At 47.6% G+C, this 22,673-nt stretch overlaps 1 protein-coding gene across 9 annotated transcripts in view; it reads left to right on the forward strand.

Annotated features, from left to right (window-relative positions):
* Nucleotides 1–849: 849 nt before the first annotated feature.
* SLC8A3 (solute carrier family 8 member A3) overlaps nt 850–22,673 on the forward strand; it is a 98,292-nt gene continuing 76,468 nt past the window's right edge. For 3 of the 9 annotated variants that reach the window (XM_068684136.1, XM_068684135.1, XM_068684137.1), the window contains exons 1-2: nt 850–1,305; nt 19,415–21,226. In XM_068684136.1, coding sequence (XP_068540237.1) covers nt 19,461–21,226 — 1,766 coding nt within the window. In that variant the 5' untranslated portion in view covers nt 850–1,305; nt 19,415–19,460. The other 6 variants (XM_068684140.1, XM_068684141.1, XM_068684139.1 and 3 more) reach the window with 4 other exon arrangements.

Consider the following 22,673-nt stretch of genomic DNA (forward strand, 5'->3'; position numbering starts at 1 on the left):
TGGCAAAAATAGGGAGAATTGCAAGGGGAGACAAACCCATGTGCAAACACTGCTGTGTGTCTTGTGTAAGCTACAAAGCTACTCTCCTGTTACACGGCCATGGAAACCAGCCCCCAGTCATCTTCTGCCAAAGTCAAATAGCAACTTTGGAGGCAGTGTGTATTTTTTGCCTTAAAATGACTTGCTGTCTCACAAGTTACTATTTGACTTTTTTTTTTTTTTTAAAAAAAAAAAAAAAGGTGGTTTCTGCAAGCACAAACCAAAGCACATAGCTTCAAATGGTTACCAGGACTAACGCTGCCTATGTAATTACATTGCCTATATTTAATCTCACTGAAGTGTTTGGCAGATCCCTTGAATTTACGATATGCAGTCAATATCTTCTGCTCTGAGGTTCAACTACTGTGTATGTCCCTTCCTTTGCTTGAAATGCACAAAGTCAAGTCAATATACTTGGAGGGTAGGGTGCAGGAGCGACCGCGGCTCCATGAGTGTGTGCCTACATCTATATATACACCATGGAGATCTCACAGGGATGTGTGTGTGCATGTTACATGCAAGACAGCTGCTCTGCTTGTATTTGTTTTGGAAAGGGTTTGCTCTGGTTTCATTGTGGCTTCCTTTAAACAATCTGAAAATCCCCCCCTGGGTTCAGAAGAATAAATATGCATGGCTTGTAATTCTGTTGCAGCTCTCGCTCCCAGCTGATAGGGTGACGTGGAGTTTGGAGGCTCGCAGATTGGCTTTTTGATTTGGCTTCTTGCTGCAGTTGTGCAAACCTCGCCGTCTCCCAGAAATCAGGCTCAGCGCTCCGCCGCGCACCGCGATGCTGGGAAGCCTGGGCACAGCCCCGGCGCTGTGAGAGCGGGGAAGCCCAAGCAGATTCAGTTGCAATCTGGGGTACAACCCATTTTCCTCCCCCCCACCCCCCCCTAGGACCATCTCCATCCTCCTCCCACCTTCTCCAGCTCTCCCTTCCCTCCCCAAACTAGCCGGCGCGGAGCTGAAGACCGAGGCTGGTGGATTTATCAACATTTTACGCGTGTCCCCCCCACCTCCACCCCCTTTTCCAGATGCACCTCCCCGCTCACCCTGACAGCTGCAAAAGAGAGCACAGGTTTCGTAGCGAGCACGGCAAGTTGGACTGACATGCAGAGGAGAAGCCCCCGCACGGCGCCGGTGACTGCCCCCGGGATGCAGTGAGCTCCGTTAGGAACCGGAAGGATTTAGAGCCAGCTGGAGCCCCCCCACTCCCCAAACAGAATAACAATAATAAAAATAAAGTCAGGAAAGCAGCCAGAAGGGGTAAGTACCAGGGTGCTACCCCCCTGCTCCGTAGGGAAGGCGAGGCTGCCGCTTGGGTGTCCTGCCACCGAGTGCCTGCTCACGCCTCGCATGCGGATGGTAGGGGGGGCTCCGGGGAAGGGGGGGGTCCCCATATTTTGGTTTTCTGGGCTCAGCCGTGTCCCCGCGGCGGCTCTGCGTGCGTGTGTGTGTGAGTGTGTGTGTGTGTGCGTGAGTGTGTTGCGGGGGCAGCGCTTTGCGTACGGCGCCCAGCCGCCGCTGCAGCCTGCGCGCCGGGGAGGGGGCGCGGGGCCGGGGCCTGGCGGCGCTGGGGGGGGCTCCACCGGGGGGATAACGGGGGGACCCCCATCCCGGGAGCCCTCCCTCTGCTAGGGGGGGTGCCCCGGCTCGGCCCGGAGCTGCGCGGCCCGCAGGGATGCCGTGGGGGGGAGGGGGGGGGTGGTGGTGCCTGGGGAAGCTCCTCTCATGCAGTGCTATAAATTTATTTTCTCATTATTATTTTTCATTTTTTTTTCCAATTTTTCCTTTTCCCCCTTAATTTTATTATTGCTATTATTATTATTATTATTATCCCCCCTCCCTCCCCACAACGGGGGGGCTGGGCCATCTCTTGCTGGGGGCCCCAAGGCCGCCGTCCCGGGCAGCTGTCGCGCTCTGTCCGCCGGTGCCGGGTTGTTTACCCCCGGTGTCAAATATAGCTGGCTGCTGCGCCCGGCTGCCCTAAATAGGGCACGGGGCTGCCTGCGGGGCCCCGCAGCCCCCGGCCGCGAGAGGGGGAGAGAAATTACACATACACGCACACACACGCACGCTGGCCTAAATGTTGGGTGATTTCTTGCTCTCCCTCCCACCCAGCCTCTTGTCAGGGCTTTATTTTTTTTCACCTGTGTCTAAAGTATCGCCCTGGGCTGGAGATGAAACCACTGACGGTGTTTTCTTTTTTTTAAAAAAATATTATAATTTGAATTATTCTAAAACGTGAGGATATGGGCATTTCCCCCCCTCTCCCCCAAGTGGAAATGTGGAGTAATAGTTGGCTTCCTGGCTCCGTGGATTATTCCTGGGCTTGTCTGGGGGATTTCACCCAGAAAATATGTTTCAGATCTAAGGTGAGATGCTGGAGGAACTGCATGTGCCATACGCACATCCTCCCGCCCGTGTGCATATATGCCTGTTTCTTTAATCCCTCACATCTCATAGAGCAAAAGGGTGATTTTCTTGAGCAGTTTTTTTACCTCTGGAGAGGACAGTGCTGGAAGACTTAGGTAACAGTCAGCGGCACCTTCCCAGCCAAGAGCACTCATCCCGTGCTCTCTGGGGGCACGGCGGGAGGCCTGCCAGAGCAGAGCTGGCCTTGGGGGACTGCTGAGACACAGAGGCCTTGGAGATGCTCTGGAGGTTTGGTGCAGGGGGGGGAGCATCGCTCCCAGGCGGCACAAACATTTCTAGGGAGTTCCCAGTCCTGCTCCATCCACTGCTGTTGCAGGCATTTGTTTGCCCTGGCAATGGTTTTGCTAAGAAAGTAATTCGTGTTTGATGCTTGCAGTCAGGCTTCTGTGGTCAACTGGAACGAGACTTGTTTCCTGAGCAGGAGTAGTAATGTTAGGAAGGAGCACGTCCAGCTGCTGCCAAAGGCCAGCTGGGGAAGAGCAGGAGCAGCACGGGAACCCTCGGTTCTGCTGCTAGCATGCAACGTGATGGGGGTGTGTTGGTCACCCTCCTGTTGTAAATAAAAGGGGTTAACACCAGCCAGGGTGGGGAAGAAGAGGAATTAATGTGAATAGGTAGTAGGTGCAGTAGAGCAGCCTGTTTTTTTTTTCTTTTTTTTTTTTTTCCTCCAAGCCAAGTATGAATCCTATTCTAGGAAGTTGGTGGTTCAAGCATTGCCCAGATGCAGAAGGTACAGCAGTAATCCCCCTGCCAAGGTCCTGTGTGAGGGCAGTGGAAATGCAGGTGGGCTCCCAGACTCCGTGGCAAGCCTCTAGTGTGCTAGTGGGCACGTGGGTTCACATCTCATTTGCACAAAGCAGCTAATGATGTTTTTCAGCCCTTTATGGGGATTTGGTGAGGACAAGATTGCCCCAGCCAGTTTATGATGGGGTGCATGGGGGCCTGGGCTGACCTGCTGCCACATGTGCCTGGTCCCACATCGTTTCAGAGGGTCCTTCCTTACACAGGCATCCTCCATCCCCAGGGAAGGGAAGAGCCATAACTGAGTGTGTCAGCAGTTTTTATCAGAAAGCAAGTTAAGATGTATTTCCTCCACCAATATTTTTTAAAGTGAAGCGCTACACAGATAAATGGTCTGTCTGTCAGGGTTTTGTTTGCTTGTTTTAAACAAACAGCATCGGTCTCCTCCCCTAAGCTTCCCCGATGACCAAACAGCATTGACAAATAGTTCCTTGTTCTTTGTTGTTGTGTTTCAGATGCCTTTCATGTGCTTCAACAGTTAAAAAGATGGCTTTGATTGTCTGCCAGGTATTTTTTTTTTAATCAGGCAGTAATATCTAATTCAGTATTTAAAAAAAAATGAAGGAAATTAGATTATGCAGACAAGAAAAAATCTCTGTAATATGGAAAATGAATCTCTGTAGCCAGGAAATTGATAGTTGTGATGCTCTGTCTACCATTACCCACTGTGTTTAGGTATTGTGGCACAGATTAATACTATTGTTGATTTAATGTTTAGATAACAGCAACTCCTAAAGGCATCAGCCCAGCTGGGGGCCCATGTTTCTAAGTGCTGTACAAATGTCTAATAAATGACAGTCTCTGTCCTGAAGAGTTTTGTGCGCTGCGAGACACGTGAGATCATAAGCTCCTCTTGGGGCACATCTAAAGCACTTTCTGCACAGCTGAGCTCGTGGCCTGGTGTTTGCTGATTTCAGTGACGTGGGGTTTGGGGCAGTAAGCGAGCTTGGTGTCCCTGCTTAGCTCCAGAATGAAATCTGGAACCCACCCCAAGGCTTGGTGTCCTGCAGCATGAAGGGCCCATCGGGCCGCTGGGGGAATAACATGGTGAAGGCAGTAGCTGGCTTCCCTCCTTTCCCTCTGCTTTCCCTGCCTGGATGTTTTAAACCACAGACTCTGGGTGATGGCCATCACAGATGTATGTGCACAAAGGCCTCCTGCTCTCCGGATTTTGCAGGAATAACAAGGCATCAAGCAGCAGTGATGTGTCAGGCCAGTCTGAAGGTACCACCACCCCCGTCTTGCCAGTGTTGCAGTGAGGAGAAGCAGGTGTTGTTCCTGCAATACAGTGTCACAGGGTAATTAGTTCAGCCCATAAGACACATTTACAAACAGGTGACCAGCAGGCCCCCATGCTCCTTCGACTCTCAGTTTTCTGGTAATTCTGTCTTTAAATCCGCTTGCTGGAGCCTTTGATCACACAGCTGAGCTGTCACTGATGTCTCTGACAGTTGACATCATGGAAGAGAGGGGAGCTTAGGGCTCTTAACATTTCTTTTATGATGATAGCTTGTTTTCTAACTAAACACTCCAATGAGGATTTTCCATCAGAATAAAACAGGGAGCTTTTCCAGAGCACTCAGATTTAGGAAGAAGCTTCTGTTTCCATTCAGCATTTCCATTCACTAGCAGATTATTTCAAGGCTGCAAAGCTGGGCTTGCTCTATTTGCTTCTTTAGCATACTCTGCTGTCTTTTTACCTAAGCCTCCTAACTCAGGACAACAGCAGAGACAGCCAGGTCAAGAGCAATCAGAAATACTAAATATCCTTTGCTGCTGGGCATGTTTTGCATCCAGGGAGGTGTCAAAGAGCTTTAGAAACTGTAGACATACGAGACTGCATTGCCACTGCTTTCATCATCTCCCACTCCTGGACTGGTACTTGGAGGCTGTCTCAAAGCAAACAGCAGCAGTATTCAGCAGCAAGGCAGGGCACGGTTTTAATCAAGAGAAATGTGGCATTGCAGGATGTACGTGTGAGAGGGGACTTTGTAGATCTGACTGGTGGAGGTTGCGTGGAAGGTGACATGTCCAGGAGTGAATATGGGCCTCCGGTGCCAGTGATGCAGGGTGCCAGGGTGTTGGTGTGTTGGTGAAAGCTGGTTTCCTTCCCCAGGCCACAGCAGGGGCAAAACCAAGGTTGGCACATGTCAACAACTCACCCTGCTGCTGGGCTGCCATGCTGGCTGAATGTGCCCTAGCTCCCCCTGATGCAAGTAGTGGTGGGAGGGAGCCTGTCACCAGGGTCTAGGCAGGCTGTGAAACGCACCCCAGGGCTCCTGGTGCCCCATCCCACAACTCCCTGTGCCCAAGGAGGGGAGGGCAGCGCTGCCTCTGCCTTGTGCTGCTGCCCTCTCAGCTGCTGATGGATGGGGGCTCACAGTAGGGCTCTGCAAAGAAGCTGTTGTCTTGTCCTCCCTGCTGTGGGCAGTCAGGAGTATTTACTGTGGGGACACTACGGCCTGGATGTCTTGGTTTTCCACCCTGAGGTGTCCATTCCTTGGTGAGAAGTAATATTTTGATGTAGAGTTGAAAGTTCACCTTAATCATCTTCAGTGCTTTTGACTGGGCTGATGCAGTGACCCTCAGACACGCACATTGGTTGGAAAAACTGCAGATGGAGAAGTTTCTGCCATGGTGTAGTGGGACAAGCTGATAAATTGTCCAGCAGATGTTGCAGGATTCACAGCTGCAAGAGGCAAACCTGCCCCTGCCCATCCAGCTAATGCCCCTGCCATGCTTGTCATTTTTATTTGGGTTTCTACAGCCTTCCCACCCTGGCTGCTTCTTCCTGCTCCTATTCCACCCCCTGCAGGCTACTGGCACAGCAAAATGTGCGGCCAGGTGTTGGATTCAGTCTGCTTTACATCCAGATCAGTTCCTGGTCCTTACTGGTGGCATAGCCATGCAAACGGTTGTGCCAACAAAAAAGCAAGAGGTAGCGCAGAGTGGGAGCAAATGACCGGAGGTGAAAAATGCTCGGCTTGGCTTAAGAAGCCCTGCTTCCACCTGTAAAGCCTCTGCCTGAATTGCCTGAAGCAGTTAAGGCTTGGAGTTGGTTCAGCCTTGAAGTCTGCTCTTGATGAGATGGATAGTCCTGAATGCAAATTAGTCGCAAAGAAGCTAAGAGCGATGGGGTCTGCAAAATGCTTCCTACGCTATTAAGACACACAAATAGCAGGGAAAAAAAAAAAAAAAGAAAAATTTTTTTATATAAAATCTTCCCCAAAACAGGTACAGGGGTTGATCCTAGTTGAAAAATCCAATCAAACACAGAGAGCCCAGGCCAAGCTATTTCTCAGATGCAGCATGCCAAATGGACCTAGGTTCTCATTTTACTCTCATTTTGAAGAACTTCCCCTCTGCTCCCAATTCTTTCAAGTCCCTTGAAAGCCTCGCACCAGCACTCAGCATTTCATCAACAACAATCTCACCATGCTGAAGCCTCCAGACCTCATTCGCAGGCCGTGCAAATGGGAGCGGTGCCAACTGTTTTATTAGGTTTGCACCCCCAAAAACCACTAGCAGAGAAAGATCGGACTCCTTGTCCTTGTGGAGCAGCAGTGGGCTGTTTGTGCTGCTGCCCTGTGCTTGCTGAGTGTGCTGTGATTAATTAGCCAGCATGCTACGGCTGTGAGAGCCCTGGGGGAGCTGCCTGCCTCGGGGCTAATTGGGTGCCCCTGCGTGAGGACCTGAGTGCCAGAGAGTGAGATGGAGGTCTTGGAGGTAAAAGGCAAGCTGGATCTCTCAGTGTGGGCTTTTATTTTGTGAAGAATCCTGATGAGGGATAATGACATGCTGCTGCTTTTGTTTTGGCAGCCCCCAGACAGGAGCGAGCCTTTCAAAACTTGGGTGATACGAGATAAGCATAGAGGATGCTGCTGGAGTTAGATGTGATGGAGAAATCTCCTGTCTGGGCATCCTGGAGATGGGTGCACTAGAAGATGCCCTCACTTTAATTACCACCTGCTCTGACTATTTATGCATCGTCTTTCCCTTCAATTTCAACCTTACAGAGTAGTTTCAGGTTCACTTCTTCTAGTAAATGTTTCCTTTTCCCTAACTTAAATAATCCATCTCCCCAAACCTGACCTGACAGATGTTTCCCCTGCAGTGACCCTGCACACGCAGCACACTTCATGAAACCCTGGCTTCCGTGGGGAAATGCAGCACCAGCAGTGACCCTGCTGGTGTCCCAGCTAAAAATAAAGCCTGTCCCTCCTGGCAGTGTTGGGGTTTGCTTTTAAGTAGGTAGGCAGTTTTGCCCATTGGCTGCACGGTGCTCTTGTGCCAGGCAGAAGGCACAGCTTAACCTTCAGAGCACAGCGGAGCTGCCTTCCCTCTGGGGAATCGCACCAGGAGACTGAAGGTGAGAAGATGCTCAGCTGCGCTGGGTGTGCCTCTGTCACTCCCACAAGACTGCCAGCTTGCTTGTTGCTTGCCTAGACCCATCTCTGTACTGCCTCATGCACCTCGGTGAGTCACGGCCAACCCTCCTTCCCCCAGCTCTGGCCCTCTCGCTTTTCCTTCCCAAATTCATGGATTTCTTCATGATGCTCCAGTAATTGTTCTAGCTCCCCGCATCGCACAACAGCTCCATGCCTTCCAGCTTCCCAGTCTCCTGACAGCAGCACTCACAATTTCAGCCCTGCATTTATCCCATGCGTGTGGCTTTCTGCTTGTCTCAGGCCCACATGGGCTTGGCTGCTGGGCCAAGGAGAGTGGCTGGCCTGGTCAGGATGCAGATGCTCAGTTAGGAAGGGCCTTTCCTGCTTTCACTCTTTGTGTACATCAGTGAGTTTCATAAAAAACAGTAAGCAAGTGGATGGAGTATGTCCTAGACCTAAAGGATCCTGGCTGGTGAACCTATGCATGTTTTGAGTATTTACATGCATATGTTTTGCTTTGAGCCTTCCGGTACTTGTCTTAATTTATTTCCTGAGTTCCACAGATGGCACAAATGCACAGCATGGAATTTAAAAAGTTTCCAGTGCTCACTACGTAAAATAACCCTGAGGCTGGGAGCTTTCTGTTGGCGTTACCCTCTGGCTTCTGTTGGCCTGGTTGACCAGCTCCAGCCCTCTGGCCATGGCTGATATCCCAGGAGAGGCCAGGGATGGGCAGGGGTGTAATAAAAGGGCTGAGAAACGTGCTTGGTCATGCAGGACTCTGGGAACTTCACCTATGTGCTGTTGCAAAGAGAATCTGGATTAGCTCTGCTTGGCTGGGAGCTGGGCATGGGGATGGCCATAGGAGAGGGCATGGAAGTATTTGTGTGCAAGCCTGGACAGAGGAGGACAAGGAGAATAGGCAGAGGAAGGGTTACTGAAGAGAGAAGGGTTGTTGGGACACAGGGCTCCAATTCATTGGAAACCCATTTTTATTCATTTGTCCGCTCATTGAGCTCCCACAGCAAAATAGATTTGTTTCAAGGCTTTGCTTGTCTTTAGGAGTGACTGTCCTTTTTGTCAAAGTCCCTTTGTGCTCCCTCGTCTATCTGTTCGTGTCCCTGACTTTAACTAACAAGCAGTGAGGCTCTGCACTGGGGACCCTCTGCCCCTTCCTCTGCTCCTTACCTGCTGGCGCTTGGGGACGGTGGCTCCTGAGCGAAGCAGCCTTCCTGTCACCTGTGATGGTTTTCCTAGATGACAGGAGTGACTGTTACCAGTGACTGCAGGGAGATATTGGGGCACTGCTGTGGAAGTTTGGCTGGGCAGGAGAGGCTTTCTGGGCTGGGGGAGCAGGGGATGGGCTGAGTGCGGAGCAAGGCTGTGAATGCAGGCTGATTGCTGCCTTAGCTTAAGTCAGTCCTCCGCTGATACTCCTGGAAAGCGAGGGACCCTGCCATTTTCTTGCCTTAGCCTTGTCTTAGGAGAGATTTGGACTTCAAAGCAAGTGGAGCACATCTCTGTTCTAATCTCCTCTTTGCAGAAATGGAGGGAAAGGTAATTTCTGCAGTGCCTGAAGCGGGCCCTGAGCTCCTCTGTAAAGCTGTGGGAGATGTGGGACTGCTAGCATCAATAACAAAGGCTGTGCTCCTCGGTGGCAAAATTTAGGCTGTCCTCACTCTTTGCCTCAGTGACTTAAATAGACCACACAGCGGGTGGCTGCATGGGGATAAGCATGTTACCCAAGCACCAGCATTAAGCCTGTCATTGTACCTCCAGGATGAGGCACTTCAGGAAGCCAGTCCAAGGTGATGCTGGATGTTTGCTGGGATCTGGGGTTGTGGAAGGAGGTTTTTCTCCTTCCCTTCTCTCTTTTCAGTGCCTTTGGCTGATGTGGTCACCTCCCATGACTCAGCTTCTCCCATTGGCAGGACTAGTTTTAGCAAACCTGGGGCCAGCAAGGAGCACAGGGGAAAGGGAGGAACCAGGGGGGATGCTGAGGAGTGAGTATGGTATGGGGATACCTGGAGTGGTCTGAATACAATGGAAATGGTACTTCTCCCACTTCAGGGGGGGAAAAAAAGAAATACATGGTTGTCATGTACTAGGAAATTCTTCAGATACACATCATTCTGCACCCAAGTTGCTAAATGTTCTTCACCAGTACCTCAGTTCAGGCTTGCTGAGTGCTGGGTTGTAGGTTAGAGGAGTATCGCTGCAGGCATGCTAGAAATGGTGAGGGAGGCACCTTCTTTTCCAACAAGGTGCTTTGTTGTGTGCCCCCAGGCTGTGATGTCTTTGTTGTGTCACCTTCGTGACAGCATACATGTATGAAATCTTGATGTTTTGGGGGGAATCTTCTTGAAGAATCAAGCCACGTATGGCTTGATTCCCTTCTGGTGTGGGACCTGCCAGTGCTCTTGGCAGGATTCAAGCAGAAAAACTCACGTTATTTCTTTGGAGAAGACAGCAGTGGCCTCCTGTAGTAATCCCTTTGGTTTTCTGTAGGAAAGTTAAATCATGTTTAGGTGGCCAGTGGAAAATATATGAATTCACTGGGGTCAAGGCATCCAATTGGGTTAAAGAGCTGCTCCATTGGACTTATAAATCCTCTGTAAAATCTGTGACTACCTCTGAAATGTCTGGGATGTGGCATGTTGAGACCCTTGGCAAAGGAAGAAATTAGTGCTGTTGCAGAAATTAGTGATGTTGCAGTTGAAACACAGACCAAAAAAATGAATAATCCTGTCCAATAATGCCATAGTGAAGAACAAGTCTCTTCTTGCTTGTGCCATTGAGATCAGAATGGCATGTGGCTTCATACAGCCTACAACGAAAGACATCAGAGGTGGGGAGACACGAAATGAAGGTGGGGCAGTGGATGGGTAACATGGAGACTGCTGCCCCTTACTGTAATTGCTGTAACAGCTCCGCTTCCACTGTTTGTGGTCCATGTGATCTCTGCAATTACCATATGGTAAATATGACTTAAGTCTCTAGCAAATAACAGAGCTAATATTAAGAGAGAATCTGTAAACAGCTAGTACATAAATGAACAAAGAGCAGTAAGCAGCCTGGACTCATGAAGAATGAATTAATCATGAGGGATACGATTTTTTTTTTTTTTTAAGCAGTTGAAGAATTAACAGCTGAAAAACCACTGAAGGATTAAGATATCTAAATTGTCGATAAAAGATATGTGGGGATATGTGTCAGTAAAGGCTGAGGGTGCTGTGTGAAATCTTATTTGAGAACTGCATTCAAATGGGTGAATTTACAGGTTTTGGCACCTTCCAAGTGAAGTGGGAGGTATTTTGAGGATAACCCGTATCTCAGTGTATTTTTCATGTCCCCTGCTGTGATCAGATCCACAGAAGCAGTGAGTGTGTTACAGTGTACTTCCCTCCTCTCAGCTGGAGAGCCTGAATTTTGGTTGAAACTCTGGAAATCTCTGCTGCCTTCCTCTGCATGCCAGCCGGCACGGCAGTCCTCACGCAAGCACCGCCACGCCGGAGACACAGCAAACAGGTGGAGAGGCCCTCGGAAGCGAGCAATTTGCATGCACCAGTCTAGGCTTAATCTTCATAACAGTTCAGTGCCTCATGAAAACCTGTTGTACGATGGAGCCGAGGGGCGAGACTTCATTTCCTGGCTTCTGCTTTCTTGCTCCAACCAGAGCAGATCTGCTGCTGTGTTTGGTGGGAGCAGGCGCTCCCAGATGCTGGGCTGCTTTTGACCACCTCGAAGAAAGCAGGAGGAGAGCAAGATAAATGATGAAAGGGCTGCCTCGGTTAATTTATAAAGATTAAAATAAATTTGTGTGCTGTGGCCAAAGAATAACTGTGGAGGAGAACAGCTATTTACAAGTATCTGAAGCATGTAAATCTCAGGCAGAGAGGAGAATGGTTGAGAGTGCTCCAAGGACGGGATAATGAGAACTAGCAGCATAAATTTTCTTAATTTCATCCTAAATATAAGGATGACGTCTAAAACCTCTGAGATAAATTACATCATGGCACAGTCTCTATGGGAAGTTGTGGAAGAGCCATCACTTGGGTAATTTAAAACTGGGCTGGACAAAGTACTGGGAAATAATGTTCACAAGGGGAACAATGCAGCAGCAGCCCCTGAGGAATGGACCAGACAACTCTTCTGGCTCTAGTTTGACTAATTCAGTGAAATCTGTGCTAATTGGGCTAAGTAAGAGCCTTTCACATCTACCCTGTTTCTGTGCCTGTTGCGCAGAGGAGTGTAAAAGTCTTCAGTTTTACATAATATGTGCCAAGCTGCTTGTTCTCTACTGCAGTGGTGAAGGCTATTTCTGAAGTGTAGCCTCCTCCTTCCCTCCCCTTGTTGCTTTCTGCCCAGTCTCACACTCCAACATTTACACTGCTTCTGCTGCCTCTGTTCACTTTTAAAATATTTTCTTTCTTACCAAACCATGAGCTTAGCCTTTCCAAATAGAGGGGGGACTCGTCATTTCTGTTGTGTGCAATGTTTTTGTTAAATACATAGTTCTGTCTGTGTTTAGACAAAAAATAAATTGGAAATATTAATTATTCCTCCTGTGGGGGGAGAAGATAAGGAAGACAGAAGTCTGTTGAGGGAGGGTTGGAGCAGTGTGTGCCCCACTGCCTGGGTGAACTCCCATGGCTTCATCCCCAGGAGCCCGCGAGCTGGCAGGGGAAGGGCTCCCTGTCCTGTTGCTGGATGCCACAAATCCAGCACATCATGTGCGTTGCCTTGTTCACATGAAATGGGTGTTTTCTGTCAGAAAAATTGTTCAAACACTTTTTTAAACTAATTCTGTATCTAAGGAGGGTGAAATATCACCACAGCACTTATTCCCCCTCTTCTTTACAGCTTAGCACACCTCTATGTACAAGTAACTAGCAGCTCCGCAGCACAAATGTGCTGTTGACAACAAATCCTAGGGTCTTTAATTGTAGCCACTGCAGATCTGTCACTAGACTGCTAAAGAAATGCCACGAGTTGCCACTGTCATCTTTCCTCTAAGATCCTGCGAGCTACCAGGTGATGAGTTGCACTCTGGTGGTGGCACCTGAACCAGCAGTATAATATGTCAGTGAAGCAGGAACAGTAAATAACACGCCCTGTGTGCTGCCACAGGCACTACATAAAATGTTTTTTACTGACAAGAAGTTTTCCTCACACTGCTGGAATCTTTTTTTTTCCCCCCCCCCACCTCCCCAAATGGTGTTTGCTGCTCTTTATAATATAACCAGCAAGACGGGGCAATGAAAGCCTGGGGTCAGCGCCTGCTGCGACCCCATGCCTTGCTGGGGGGCAGCTCGTGGTGGGGGCCACCAAGTGGGTGAGCCAATAACTCCACTTCTTTGTTTCCATCTGCCCTCCAAACCTAATGGGAGAACATTTCAACCTTTTAGCTGGGCCTTTCATGTCATAGGCACAAACCGGGGGCCTGAAGAATGCTCTTGAAAGTGCCTGCCCTCTCAGCTGGGGGCCAGTTCAGACTGCTATGGGTTGTGTTTTTGGGCACCTAAAGGCTCCAGCTGTGTTTTGAAACACCTCTAAATGGAATAAAAAGGCTGAGGTTGGATGACCTGTAATGGAGGCTTCCTGGTGGCTTCCAAAAGGCAGAAATTTGCGGCAGTGACTTTTTGCCAAATGTGCATGTGGTTGGCCTGGGCAGCAGGCTCCAGGTAGCCCTTGCTTGAGCAGAGGGTTGGACCAGATGGGCTCCAGAGTCCCTTCTGGCTTCAGCCGCTTGGTGATCCTGTGATCCCCAAAGCAAAAGAGCAGGTGGCTACCTCCCATGTGAACTGGCCACTTGGAAGTGCCACTAAACACCATTTGGAAAGACAGCACAGAGACAGCGTAGTATTAATGAGAAGGAAAATAAAAATACACCCATATCACAGTAAATAATACCGCTTTTTAAACAGGAGGATGGTCGCTTCTACTATATGTGTCAGCCTAAATGTCAAGTTTTGTTTTCTGAATTTAAAAAAGCTTCAGTTCTGAGGAAAAAATGGAAAGGGTAACGCTCGCTCTCCCTTATCCTGCAGAGCCTCAGGCACATGGACGTGTACCAGGAGTGGAAGAGCAATTGTGCCGTGGCTCCAAAGAAAGCTATGCTGGCCCATGCCATAAATTAGGAGTGCTCTCAGGAGCGTGACCCACTGAAGGGTTCCCTTTGGTGCCTGTCTGCTCGTCCTTTTCATGCCTGTGCACAGAGCATAAGCCGTGGTGCCGGTGGGACTGGCTGTCTGCCTGCTGGTGGTCTGGGTGCGAGGCTCTGGGAGCAATGGTCTTTGCAGCTCGTTTACCAAGCGAGCAAGGCAGCTGTATTTTTTCAGCTGGGGTGAGAGCGAGGAAGTAAAATGCCCGGCCAGTCAAGTGCAGAGTGTGCAGCACTGGAAGGGGCAATTAAATACGGGCATCTTTATGGGCTAGTTATTTATGGCACTGCTTCTCCAGGAGCATCACAGACACTAAAATACAGAAAAAACATCATGGACCAGTTCCCTAGGGCGAGCTGAGTGTTTGGAGATTGCTCCTAGCTGTCCATGGACTTGTGCTCCATTTAGGTCATCCTCTGGGATGAACTAATGTAACTGGATCCTCTCACTGCAGCACTTCTATAAGGAATTATTAAACTTCAGTTTTGTCAATTAACGCCCCTTTACCATGTTAGATTACCATACCACTCAAATTAGTAGAGACTCCAACTTGTACATATTACAGAACTTACTTCAAGAGCTATTTTTTTTTTTACAGTAGCTGTTTGCATGATGTTGAGAGGAAAAAAAAAAAGCTGCTTTTGACACGTATCAAGGGGGTTATTTTGTAGGCAGCTAATTCTGGTTTTGGGCATGTTTCCTGTGGAGTGCAAAACAACCAAGCACCTATGGCCCCCTGCCATAACTTTCCTATAGAGCCAAACTCTGGGGATCTGTCATGGCCTAAGCATGAGTTACGTTGCTTTTTTCCTCATAAAATACAGCTGGTGTGGTAGTAGGGAGCTTAACTGCTTATTGCTGTACAATATCCAGTGTAAGGTAAGCCTGGGGTTTTTGCCATGTTCATATCAGATAGGTGCATGCTATCAGAATAACCACTTAAAACTTCATATGTGATTGAAAATTTGTATTTGTCTGACAAAATGGATCTAATTACATCACTCTAGCTTTTGGATTGCAGGTAAATCCTGTTGTAGTGATGAAGACAGGGATAGATGGCACTTGAATAGAGATGATTGAAAATATACTTTGTTTTGTGTTAAATATTTTTTATGGATTTATTTGTGAGGAGTGTGAATTAGGAATAATACTTCTGTGAAAACTAAGTTATTTGTGTTCTTTGGCAGAAAGGCTATAATTTCCTTTTTTTGCTGATGCTTATCAAAAATGTGTGCTCAATCAAAAAGCTTTTATGTGTTTTGGAGCTGAGGAATATGAGGTAATTTTTTTCTTTTTCTGCCCTGTTAATAACAACCCTGTTATTAAGATGAACCTTATTTCTGTCTCCTCCAACTTAAGAGCAGGCCTCTAAGATAACACAAATAGCAGTACCATATCTGCTCTGCACTGGTACAGATGCTTGTCAAGCAGACAAAGCCCTGGGTCCTGAGATGTCTGTGTCTGGACCTCGAGCATCGCCCACGCCTGAGTGGGGCTGATCCAGCACTCCTATCTGATCCCCAGCATTTTCTGGCTAGGCTGGAGTCAGGGGGAGAGCGGATGGATGGCCCCAGATGTGCTCAGTGCCTGATTTATCTGGGGGGTAGGAGGGAGAGGGAGGTTTCTTGTCATGAATGCTTCCTTTTGAAAATATCCTTGCCATTAGAGTTATGTGAAGAGCTGTAAATGCTAAAGTACAAGGGATCTACACAGCCTTCCCAGCTTTCTGTCTTGCTATGGGTCTGCAGCAGACAAACCCACAGTTTTCTGAAACTCAGCCATTATAAAAGATATAAGGAGCTTGATAGTTGCCCATTGTCATTTTCTCCTGCAGGCTTAATAGTGGCAAGCATGGTCCCTGATACTTTCTGGACTGTGTCCAGAAGTATTTTAAAAACTTATCTTTTTATTTATGGGTTTTATTTATGGATTTATGGATCACGTGGCCATTGTCAACCCTTGTAGAAGGATTTCCCCCTACTAAAAGAATACTGCTATGTGTTTTCCCAGAGCCTTCTTATTGAACACCATCTCCTCCTGCTGCACTGGTGCTTTCAGTTTTTGGTCTCTCTTTGGCACTGATGGGCTGCTCCCATAACTTGTCCTACCAGGCAGGGGGCACTTCGCTCAGTACCACTGCCTTTATTCGCAGGTATTCAATGTGACAACGATAGTAGGGCAGAGATCTCTTTGAGATGTCTGAGAGCAAAGAGGTGGGGGAAATCAGCAGAGTTGTGATCTCGATGGCATAAAGCTGAAGATCACGCGATGCCAACTGACTTTCACACACGGGTCCCCTCCTGAGGTTTCTGGACAGAGCACTGGGGATACATCTGAGCACAAAGTTGCATCTTGTATAAGCAGCCTTGCTGACCTGGAGCTACAGAGCAAGTTTTAACTCTTCAATCCTCTGCCTTCTGAATGTTAGAATTGTTACTTCAATATTTTATTAACGGCAGTTTTAAAATTTAATAGTTTTATTCCGAGTTGTGAAGCACTTTTGCACCGGTTCCCAAGGGGGATGGGAGGAGTCAGAATGCTTCCCTGTATTTTTCAGATGGGTTAGGTTAATGCTGTTCATGTTAATGAAAGCATATTAGTTCCTGTTGATCTCAGTGGGGAGTTTTGTCTGTGTCAAAAAATAGCAGGATGGGATCATTGTTGTATCATTTTAGAAAATAGTTGTGACCTCCACTTAACTTTAAAATGTTTGTCAAGGCAAGTGAAAACCAGTGAAAAAAATGTGTTCTCAAATTCTGAGGTTTTAGCCTGCAACCAATAGTCTGAGTTTGGAGGTCCAAAAGCATACACAGAGGCTGACCTGACAGAGGGTGTTTTTGAAGCAATATGCAATTAGTTTGAGGAATAGTAGTGGAATTATCTTCTGTTTAAAATCAAATTAAAAACTGAACAAGGGCTGGGGTGGCCCCTGGTTGTTTTGTGACATGGCTGGCATTAGAAGCCATCACAGTGTTACATGAGGTGGACATACAGTATCAATGACAAGGTGGTCATACCACAGAGAGGGGTAGCAGTGATTTATTTCAGAGGGCAGTTTAGTCATTGTGCTATTACTAGACAGGGCTCTGAATTTAAGTGATGCTTAGGCTCTAAAGTCATTTTTGAAACCAAATTTAGGTGCTTGAGTCACATAGATGGCTCTGAAATGACTCCTGTCTTTCTGTCAGACGTTTCTACATGGCTGATCCTGGAAGACACTGTGCCTACTGGCTGCTGTGCAGTTAACTAGCCTCTGGAAGCTGCAGGAGTTGAGAGGTTGGTGGATACCTGCCAGCAATTGCAGTACAGAAAGTAGTGATGTGCCCGGGGTGCACTGGAGCCGCTGTGCACGTGCAGTTGCTCTCTGCATGCACTTGGAGCCAGGGGTACCTGGAAAACGTCATCTTACCGTGGATGTGCACACATCTACCTTGCAGCCCATCGCTGCTCATCGTGACTCTGGCCCTTTCTCAGGGATTTCCCTGAGCCTGGTAAAATACCCTGCAGAGAGAGAGGGAAAACAGAATGGGAGTGTCAAACTGAAGCCAAGTTGTGTGTGCTGGGTAGCTCCATCTTCCCTGTGAGAAGGGAGATGATGAGAAAGCTGGGCTGCCCAGCAGCCCTCCCTGCGGCTGAGTTTCCCCTGGTCCCCAGGGGCTGGGGTAAAAAGGAAGATAAGTCAGCATTTGAGAGAGAAGTAGGCTAATGTGGGAAAATCTGTCTCTTCTGAATTAGTCCAGGTGACATGAAGAAGTATATTATTTTTTCATATCAAGGGTGTCAGATATGGATTTGTGATCCTGATACTGCATAATCAATTCTCTCCCCTCTGCTGTGCTCTGTCAGGGATGGTTTTGTTCATTTGCAGTCCTTGTTCACGCTTTCCTTCCTGTTTTGCTTGTCTTTATAGATTTTTATCTGAAAGTTGAAAACACTTTTGTTGATATTGGGAAGATCGCACCCGCTTTTGGGAAGATGTAAGCAACACAACATAATGATAAAACAGCCATTTGAGATGCCTTTGTTAATGCTGATAAAATGAAAATGTTGCCTGGAATACATACAGTGCAAGGGGATGGGGAGGGGAGAAGGGGATCTCCTCAAGTGTTCAGGGACCCGTTCATCCCTTTGAACTGTCTCTAATGAAGGTTAGGTGTCTGTTCTAAATTGTCTGTACATGCTCTCTGAACCATGGAGAGGGATGGGAAAGGACAAAATTCCCTCTGGAGATGTGCATCTTAAATACATCTTTTGGATCAGAATGGGGTGGGGCAGGAAGGATCATCCCCTGGAACTGACTGTCTCTTTCCTCTGACTACAAAGGGAGCCTAGGCAACTTAATTTAATTTACTGCTCAAGATTTAGATAGTTACAGCAGGGGAAATGAATCCCGGTCCTACTGATTTAGCAGTGCGATGCTCAATGAAAGTTAGTGGGAGTTAAGGCTCTTGGACCTTCCAAATGCTTTAGATAATGCTGCTATTAAGTTTGATGTTTCCTGTGAGATACTTGGCTGTGGCTGGACTTACAAATGTGGTTCTTAGCTAAGTCTGAGACCAAATTCTTCCTGATGTCGGGTGTAAAGGAAGGAGAATAGTGTGGTCCATGAGAAAGTGAAGGGCTGAGATTCCAATTTTAATTGGTACAAGTCCTACAGCAATGTAGTCCATAAGTAACAGAAGGCACTATTGTGCTCTGACACACCCAAATCTACATGAAACATCAATCAGCTGCTTTGTTTTTGCCTGGCATTTTAGCTTAGAGATTACTTTCATTTTAGAGGGTAATTGAAAATACGTCACTTTCTTAGGGACACAAGAAGAGTATTTGTGGGTACATGCATTTTGCTGTGTCTTGTCAGTTCATGAGCACAGGTCTTTGTGGAGTTTTTGTAGGTTTCTGTTACCTTTTAAAGGTAGGATTACTGATGTAAAACGTGATCCTACAGATCAGAGTGTAAAAGCTGGTGAGAAATGGCCTTTAGAGCTTTGCCAAGCACAAGACCTCTTCCCTATTTCCCTGGTGACATCTTTACCTCCTAATGTGGGGTCCTGCTCGTCAGAAGGTTAGGGGAGCCCTGGGACCCTTCTGGACGTTCTGCAGCCTATCAGGAGGTGCTGGCTATGGGGATGTTTGGCCACCAAGGTATTCCATAACTGAATTATGTCTTACAAATGAACTTCATTTGGAAATTGCTCACTGGCCTTAAATGGTGCTTCTTATGTTGCTAGTGATTCCCTGACTTGTCCCTAATTCCCTGGGTTCTGGGGAACATGGTGGCATCATTAGGAGAGTGGCAGCTGAGCACTCAGTACTCCTATTGCATACATTGTAGGTCAAGCACAGGCTATTACATAGTTTTCCTCTGAGTCACTTTTTTAGCAATTCATCTTCATCTGCTGGGCATGTAAGTGCTGCACTGTGTTAGAGTCCCTGCTAAATACCTTCTTCAGAGTGACAGAGAGACAACCTTTGCATCTCTACCAGTACTCTTCCATGGTGAGATACTGAAGTGCATTTGGGTAAATGTTGCATCTTTATTTTCTCTCATGCTTCCCTCCCCCCTCTCTGTTTTGTTTGTTTCAGGTTCTCGGCCTTTTTGGATCTACACAGTGGAAGTTGCATCTTGTGTATGGCGTGGTTAAGCTTGCAGCCTCTCACCTCAGCCTTCCTCCATTTTGGGCTGGTTACTTTTGTGCTGTTTTTGCATGGTTTGCAGGTGGATGCTGGCCTGACGGGAGACTCAACCAGTTCAGTACAAAACAGCTCGTGTTCAGGATCTTTTGACTGCAAGGAGGGTGTTATCCTGCCAATATGGTACCCAGAAAACCCATCCCTTGGGGACAAAATTGCCCGCGTTATTGTGTACTTTGTAGCACTGATCTACATGTTCCTTGGAGTCTCCATCATTGCAGATCGTTTCATGGCATCTATAGAGGTCATTACATCGCAAGAGAAAGAAATCACAATTAAGAAACCCAATGGAGAGACCACAACGACCACCATTCGGATTTGGAATGAAACTGTTTCCAACCTGACCCTCATGGCTCTGGGCTCCTCTGCTCCTGAGATCCTTCTATCTCTGATAGAAGTGTGCGGGCATGGATTCATAGCTGGAGACCTGGGGCCATCCACAATTGTTGGCAGCGCTGCTTTCAATATGTTTATCATCATTGCCATCTGTGTCTACGTGATCCCCGATGGGGAAACCAGAAAGATAAAACACCTGAGAGTTTTCTTTGTCACAGCTGCATGGAGCATTTTTGCTTACATCTGGTTGTACATGATTCTCGCTGTCTTCTCTCCGGGTGTGGTTCAGGTCTGGGAAGGTCTGCTCACACTTTTCTTCTTTCCACTTTGTGTCCTTCTGGCTTGGATAGCAGATAGACGTCTGCTTTTCTATAAGTACATGCACAAAAAGTACCGTACTGACAAGCACAGGGGCATTATCATAGAATCAGAAGGCGATCACCCTAAGGGAATTGAGATGGATGGCAAGATGATGAACTCCCACTTTCTGGATGGCAACTTAGTGACTGTGGAGGGGAAGGAGGTAGATGAATCTCGCAAAGAGATGATCCGAATCCTTAAGGATCTGAAGCAAAAACACCCAGAGAAGGACTTGGACCAGCTGGTAGAAATGGCTAACTACTATGCCTTGTCTCATCAGCAAAAGAGCAGAGCCTTTTATCGCATTCAAGCTACCAGAATGATGACAGGAGCTGGCAATATTCTGAAGAAGCATGCAGCTGAGCAAGCCAAGAAGAGCACCAGCTTGCACGAGGTGCGGCCAGATGAACCTGAGGAATTCATCTCCAAAATTTATTTTGACCCGTGCTCCTACCAGTGTCTTGAGAACTGTGGTGCTGTTCTCCTGACAGTGGTGCGCAAAGGAGGGGATGTGTCCAAGACCATCTACGTGGACTATAAAACAGAGGATGGCTCTGCCAATGCTGGTGCTGACTATGAGTTTACAGAGGGGACTGTTGTTTTGAAGTCAGGGGAGACCCAGAAGGAATTCTCAGTGGGAATTATTGATGATGACATCTTTGAGGAAGACGAGCATTTCTTTGTTCGGCTTAGTAACCTCCGTGTGGTTGAGAGTGAGGAACCTCCAGAGCTTGGTAACTCCCCGTACCCAAAGGCCATACTGGCTTCTCCTTGTGTGGCCACAGTGACTATACTGGATGATGACCACGCTGGCATCTTCACATTTGAGTGTGATGTTATACATGTCAGTGAGAGCATTGGTGTGATGGAAGTCAAAGTCCTAAGGACATCAGGTGCTCGGGGTACGGTCATAGTGCCATTTAGGACAGTAGAAGGGACAGCAAAAGGAGGTGGAGAAGACTTTGAAGACACTTATGGGGAGTTGGAGTTCAAGAACGATGAAACTGTGTAAGTACCCCATTCATTACTGTTTCTGGGTCTAGTTTTGGTGCTTAACCCCACATTTTGCCTCCATTACAGGTGAACGCTGACGAGCGACAGGCTCCTTTCTTCAGCTTTCCTTCAGTTTCCCTACTTACCTCTTTCAGGCAAGAACCGACAGCAGGATTTAGGAGAGTCATTCCTGAGAGGGAATGACAAAGTGAGGCTTAGAAATACTGCAGGGGGTAGGATGAAAATACATCATTTTCTGAGATCCTGCACTCAAGCTATGGGTTAATGGTGAGTTAAGGCAGAGGGAAAAGAAAAAGAGGGAGGTTTTAACTGGCTGGGCAAATATGGGAAAGCCTCTTTTTGCAAACCAAACATGGAGGGCACAGGAGTTTCTTGCTATCCCAAAATGAAAAGTTGACAACAGTTATTCCCAGGCAAGCAAGAGCTGCTCAGTAGGTATGGGGCTTTATTTTCACATGAGCAACGCATACCTTACCACATACCTGTGTCCTTAGGCTGTCTGTGCAACTCACAGATCTGTGTGTAACCTAATTCACAGCATAGGCAGAGCTGCAAGCTGTTCTGCTGGACTTGTGCAATCCTTCCAGCCTTTATGTCCCCATGGTCTACCCATATTCCCCATGTCACCTTCTCTATGATCTTCCTATATCTATTCTTTTACTACCTGTGGTTTTTCTCCTTGTAAAATACCATGGCAATTGGCAATAATGGTCTAAAGCACTGCAGCTCTCAGTCTGTCCACGTGGCTCCATGACCCAGTGTTTTCATACAGAATAAAGAAGGGAAGCAGAATAGTCTGCACCAGTCCTGTTAATTCAGCACTTTTATTGCGTACAAAGTAGCTGATATGAAGCTAGGAAGTAATAAAGACCAGAGAGGCGATAATGTCTAATTGCTTTAAGTACCTGCTGTTAACATTAGTGGGGAATGAGAAAAATCCCTTGGCTGAGCAGGGAGAGGGAGGGGGTGTGAACCTGGTGCTAAAACTCCCTAGTGTTAAGTGCCTAGGTTCCTCTTGTTAACACCTAATCGCTTGAGCCATCAAAGGAAGAATTGTGCAGACTTGCAACTGGCATCAGAGAAAGGAAATCTTTGTACCAAGCCTCCCTTTACAGTACCCAAAAGGATGTTAATACATTAAATGCTATGGAGTAGGGATGCCCTAATTCAGTATCACCTTCTGCCTTAGCCCACTAAACCACTTAATCCAGCTAATATCCACAGTCCTGATGCTTGATTGTACATGTCCTTCCCTATTAAAGCAACAGGAGTTCCTGGTTGGCTGGATTCAGCCACAACCAGAGATGGAGAAGGATCAGCTGTCCCCACCTGGCCTTTTCAGAGAGATGGGCAAGGCGGGTTAGTCTCCTAAACTGAGCCTCGAGCTAATTTTTCCAGAGAAAGAAAAGAAGAGGTCAGTTGTGTGGATACAGTCTCCTGT

This window comes from Anas acuta, chromosome 5 (assembly GCF_963932015.1).
Source record: "Anas acuta chromosome 5, bAnaAcu1.1, whole genome shotgun sequence".
NCBI classification, from domain to species: domain Eukaryota; kingdom Metazoa; phylum Chordata; class Aves; order Anseriformes; family Anatidae; genus Anas; species Anas acuta.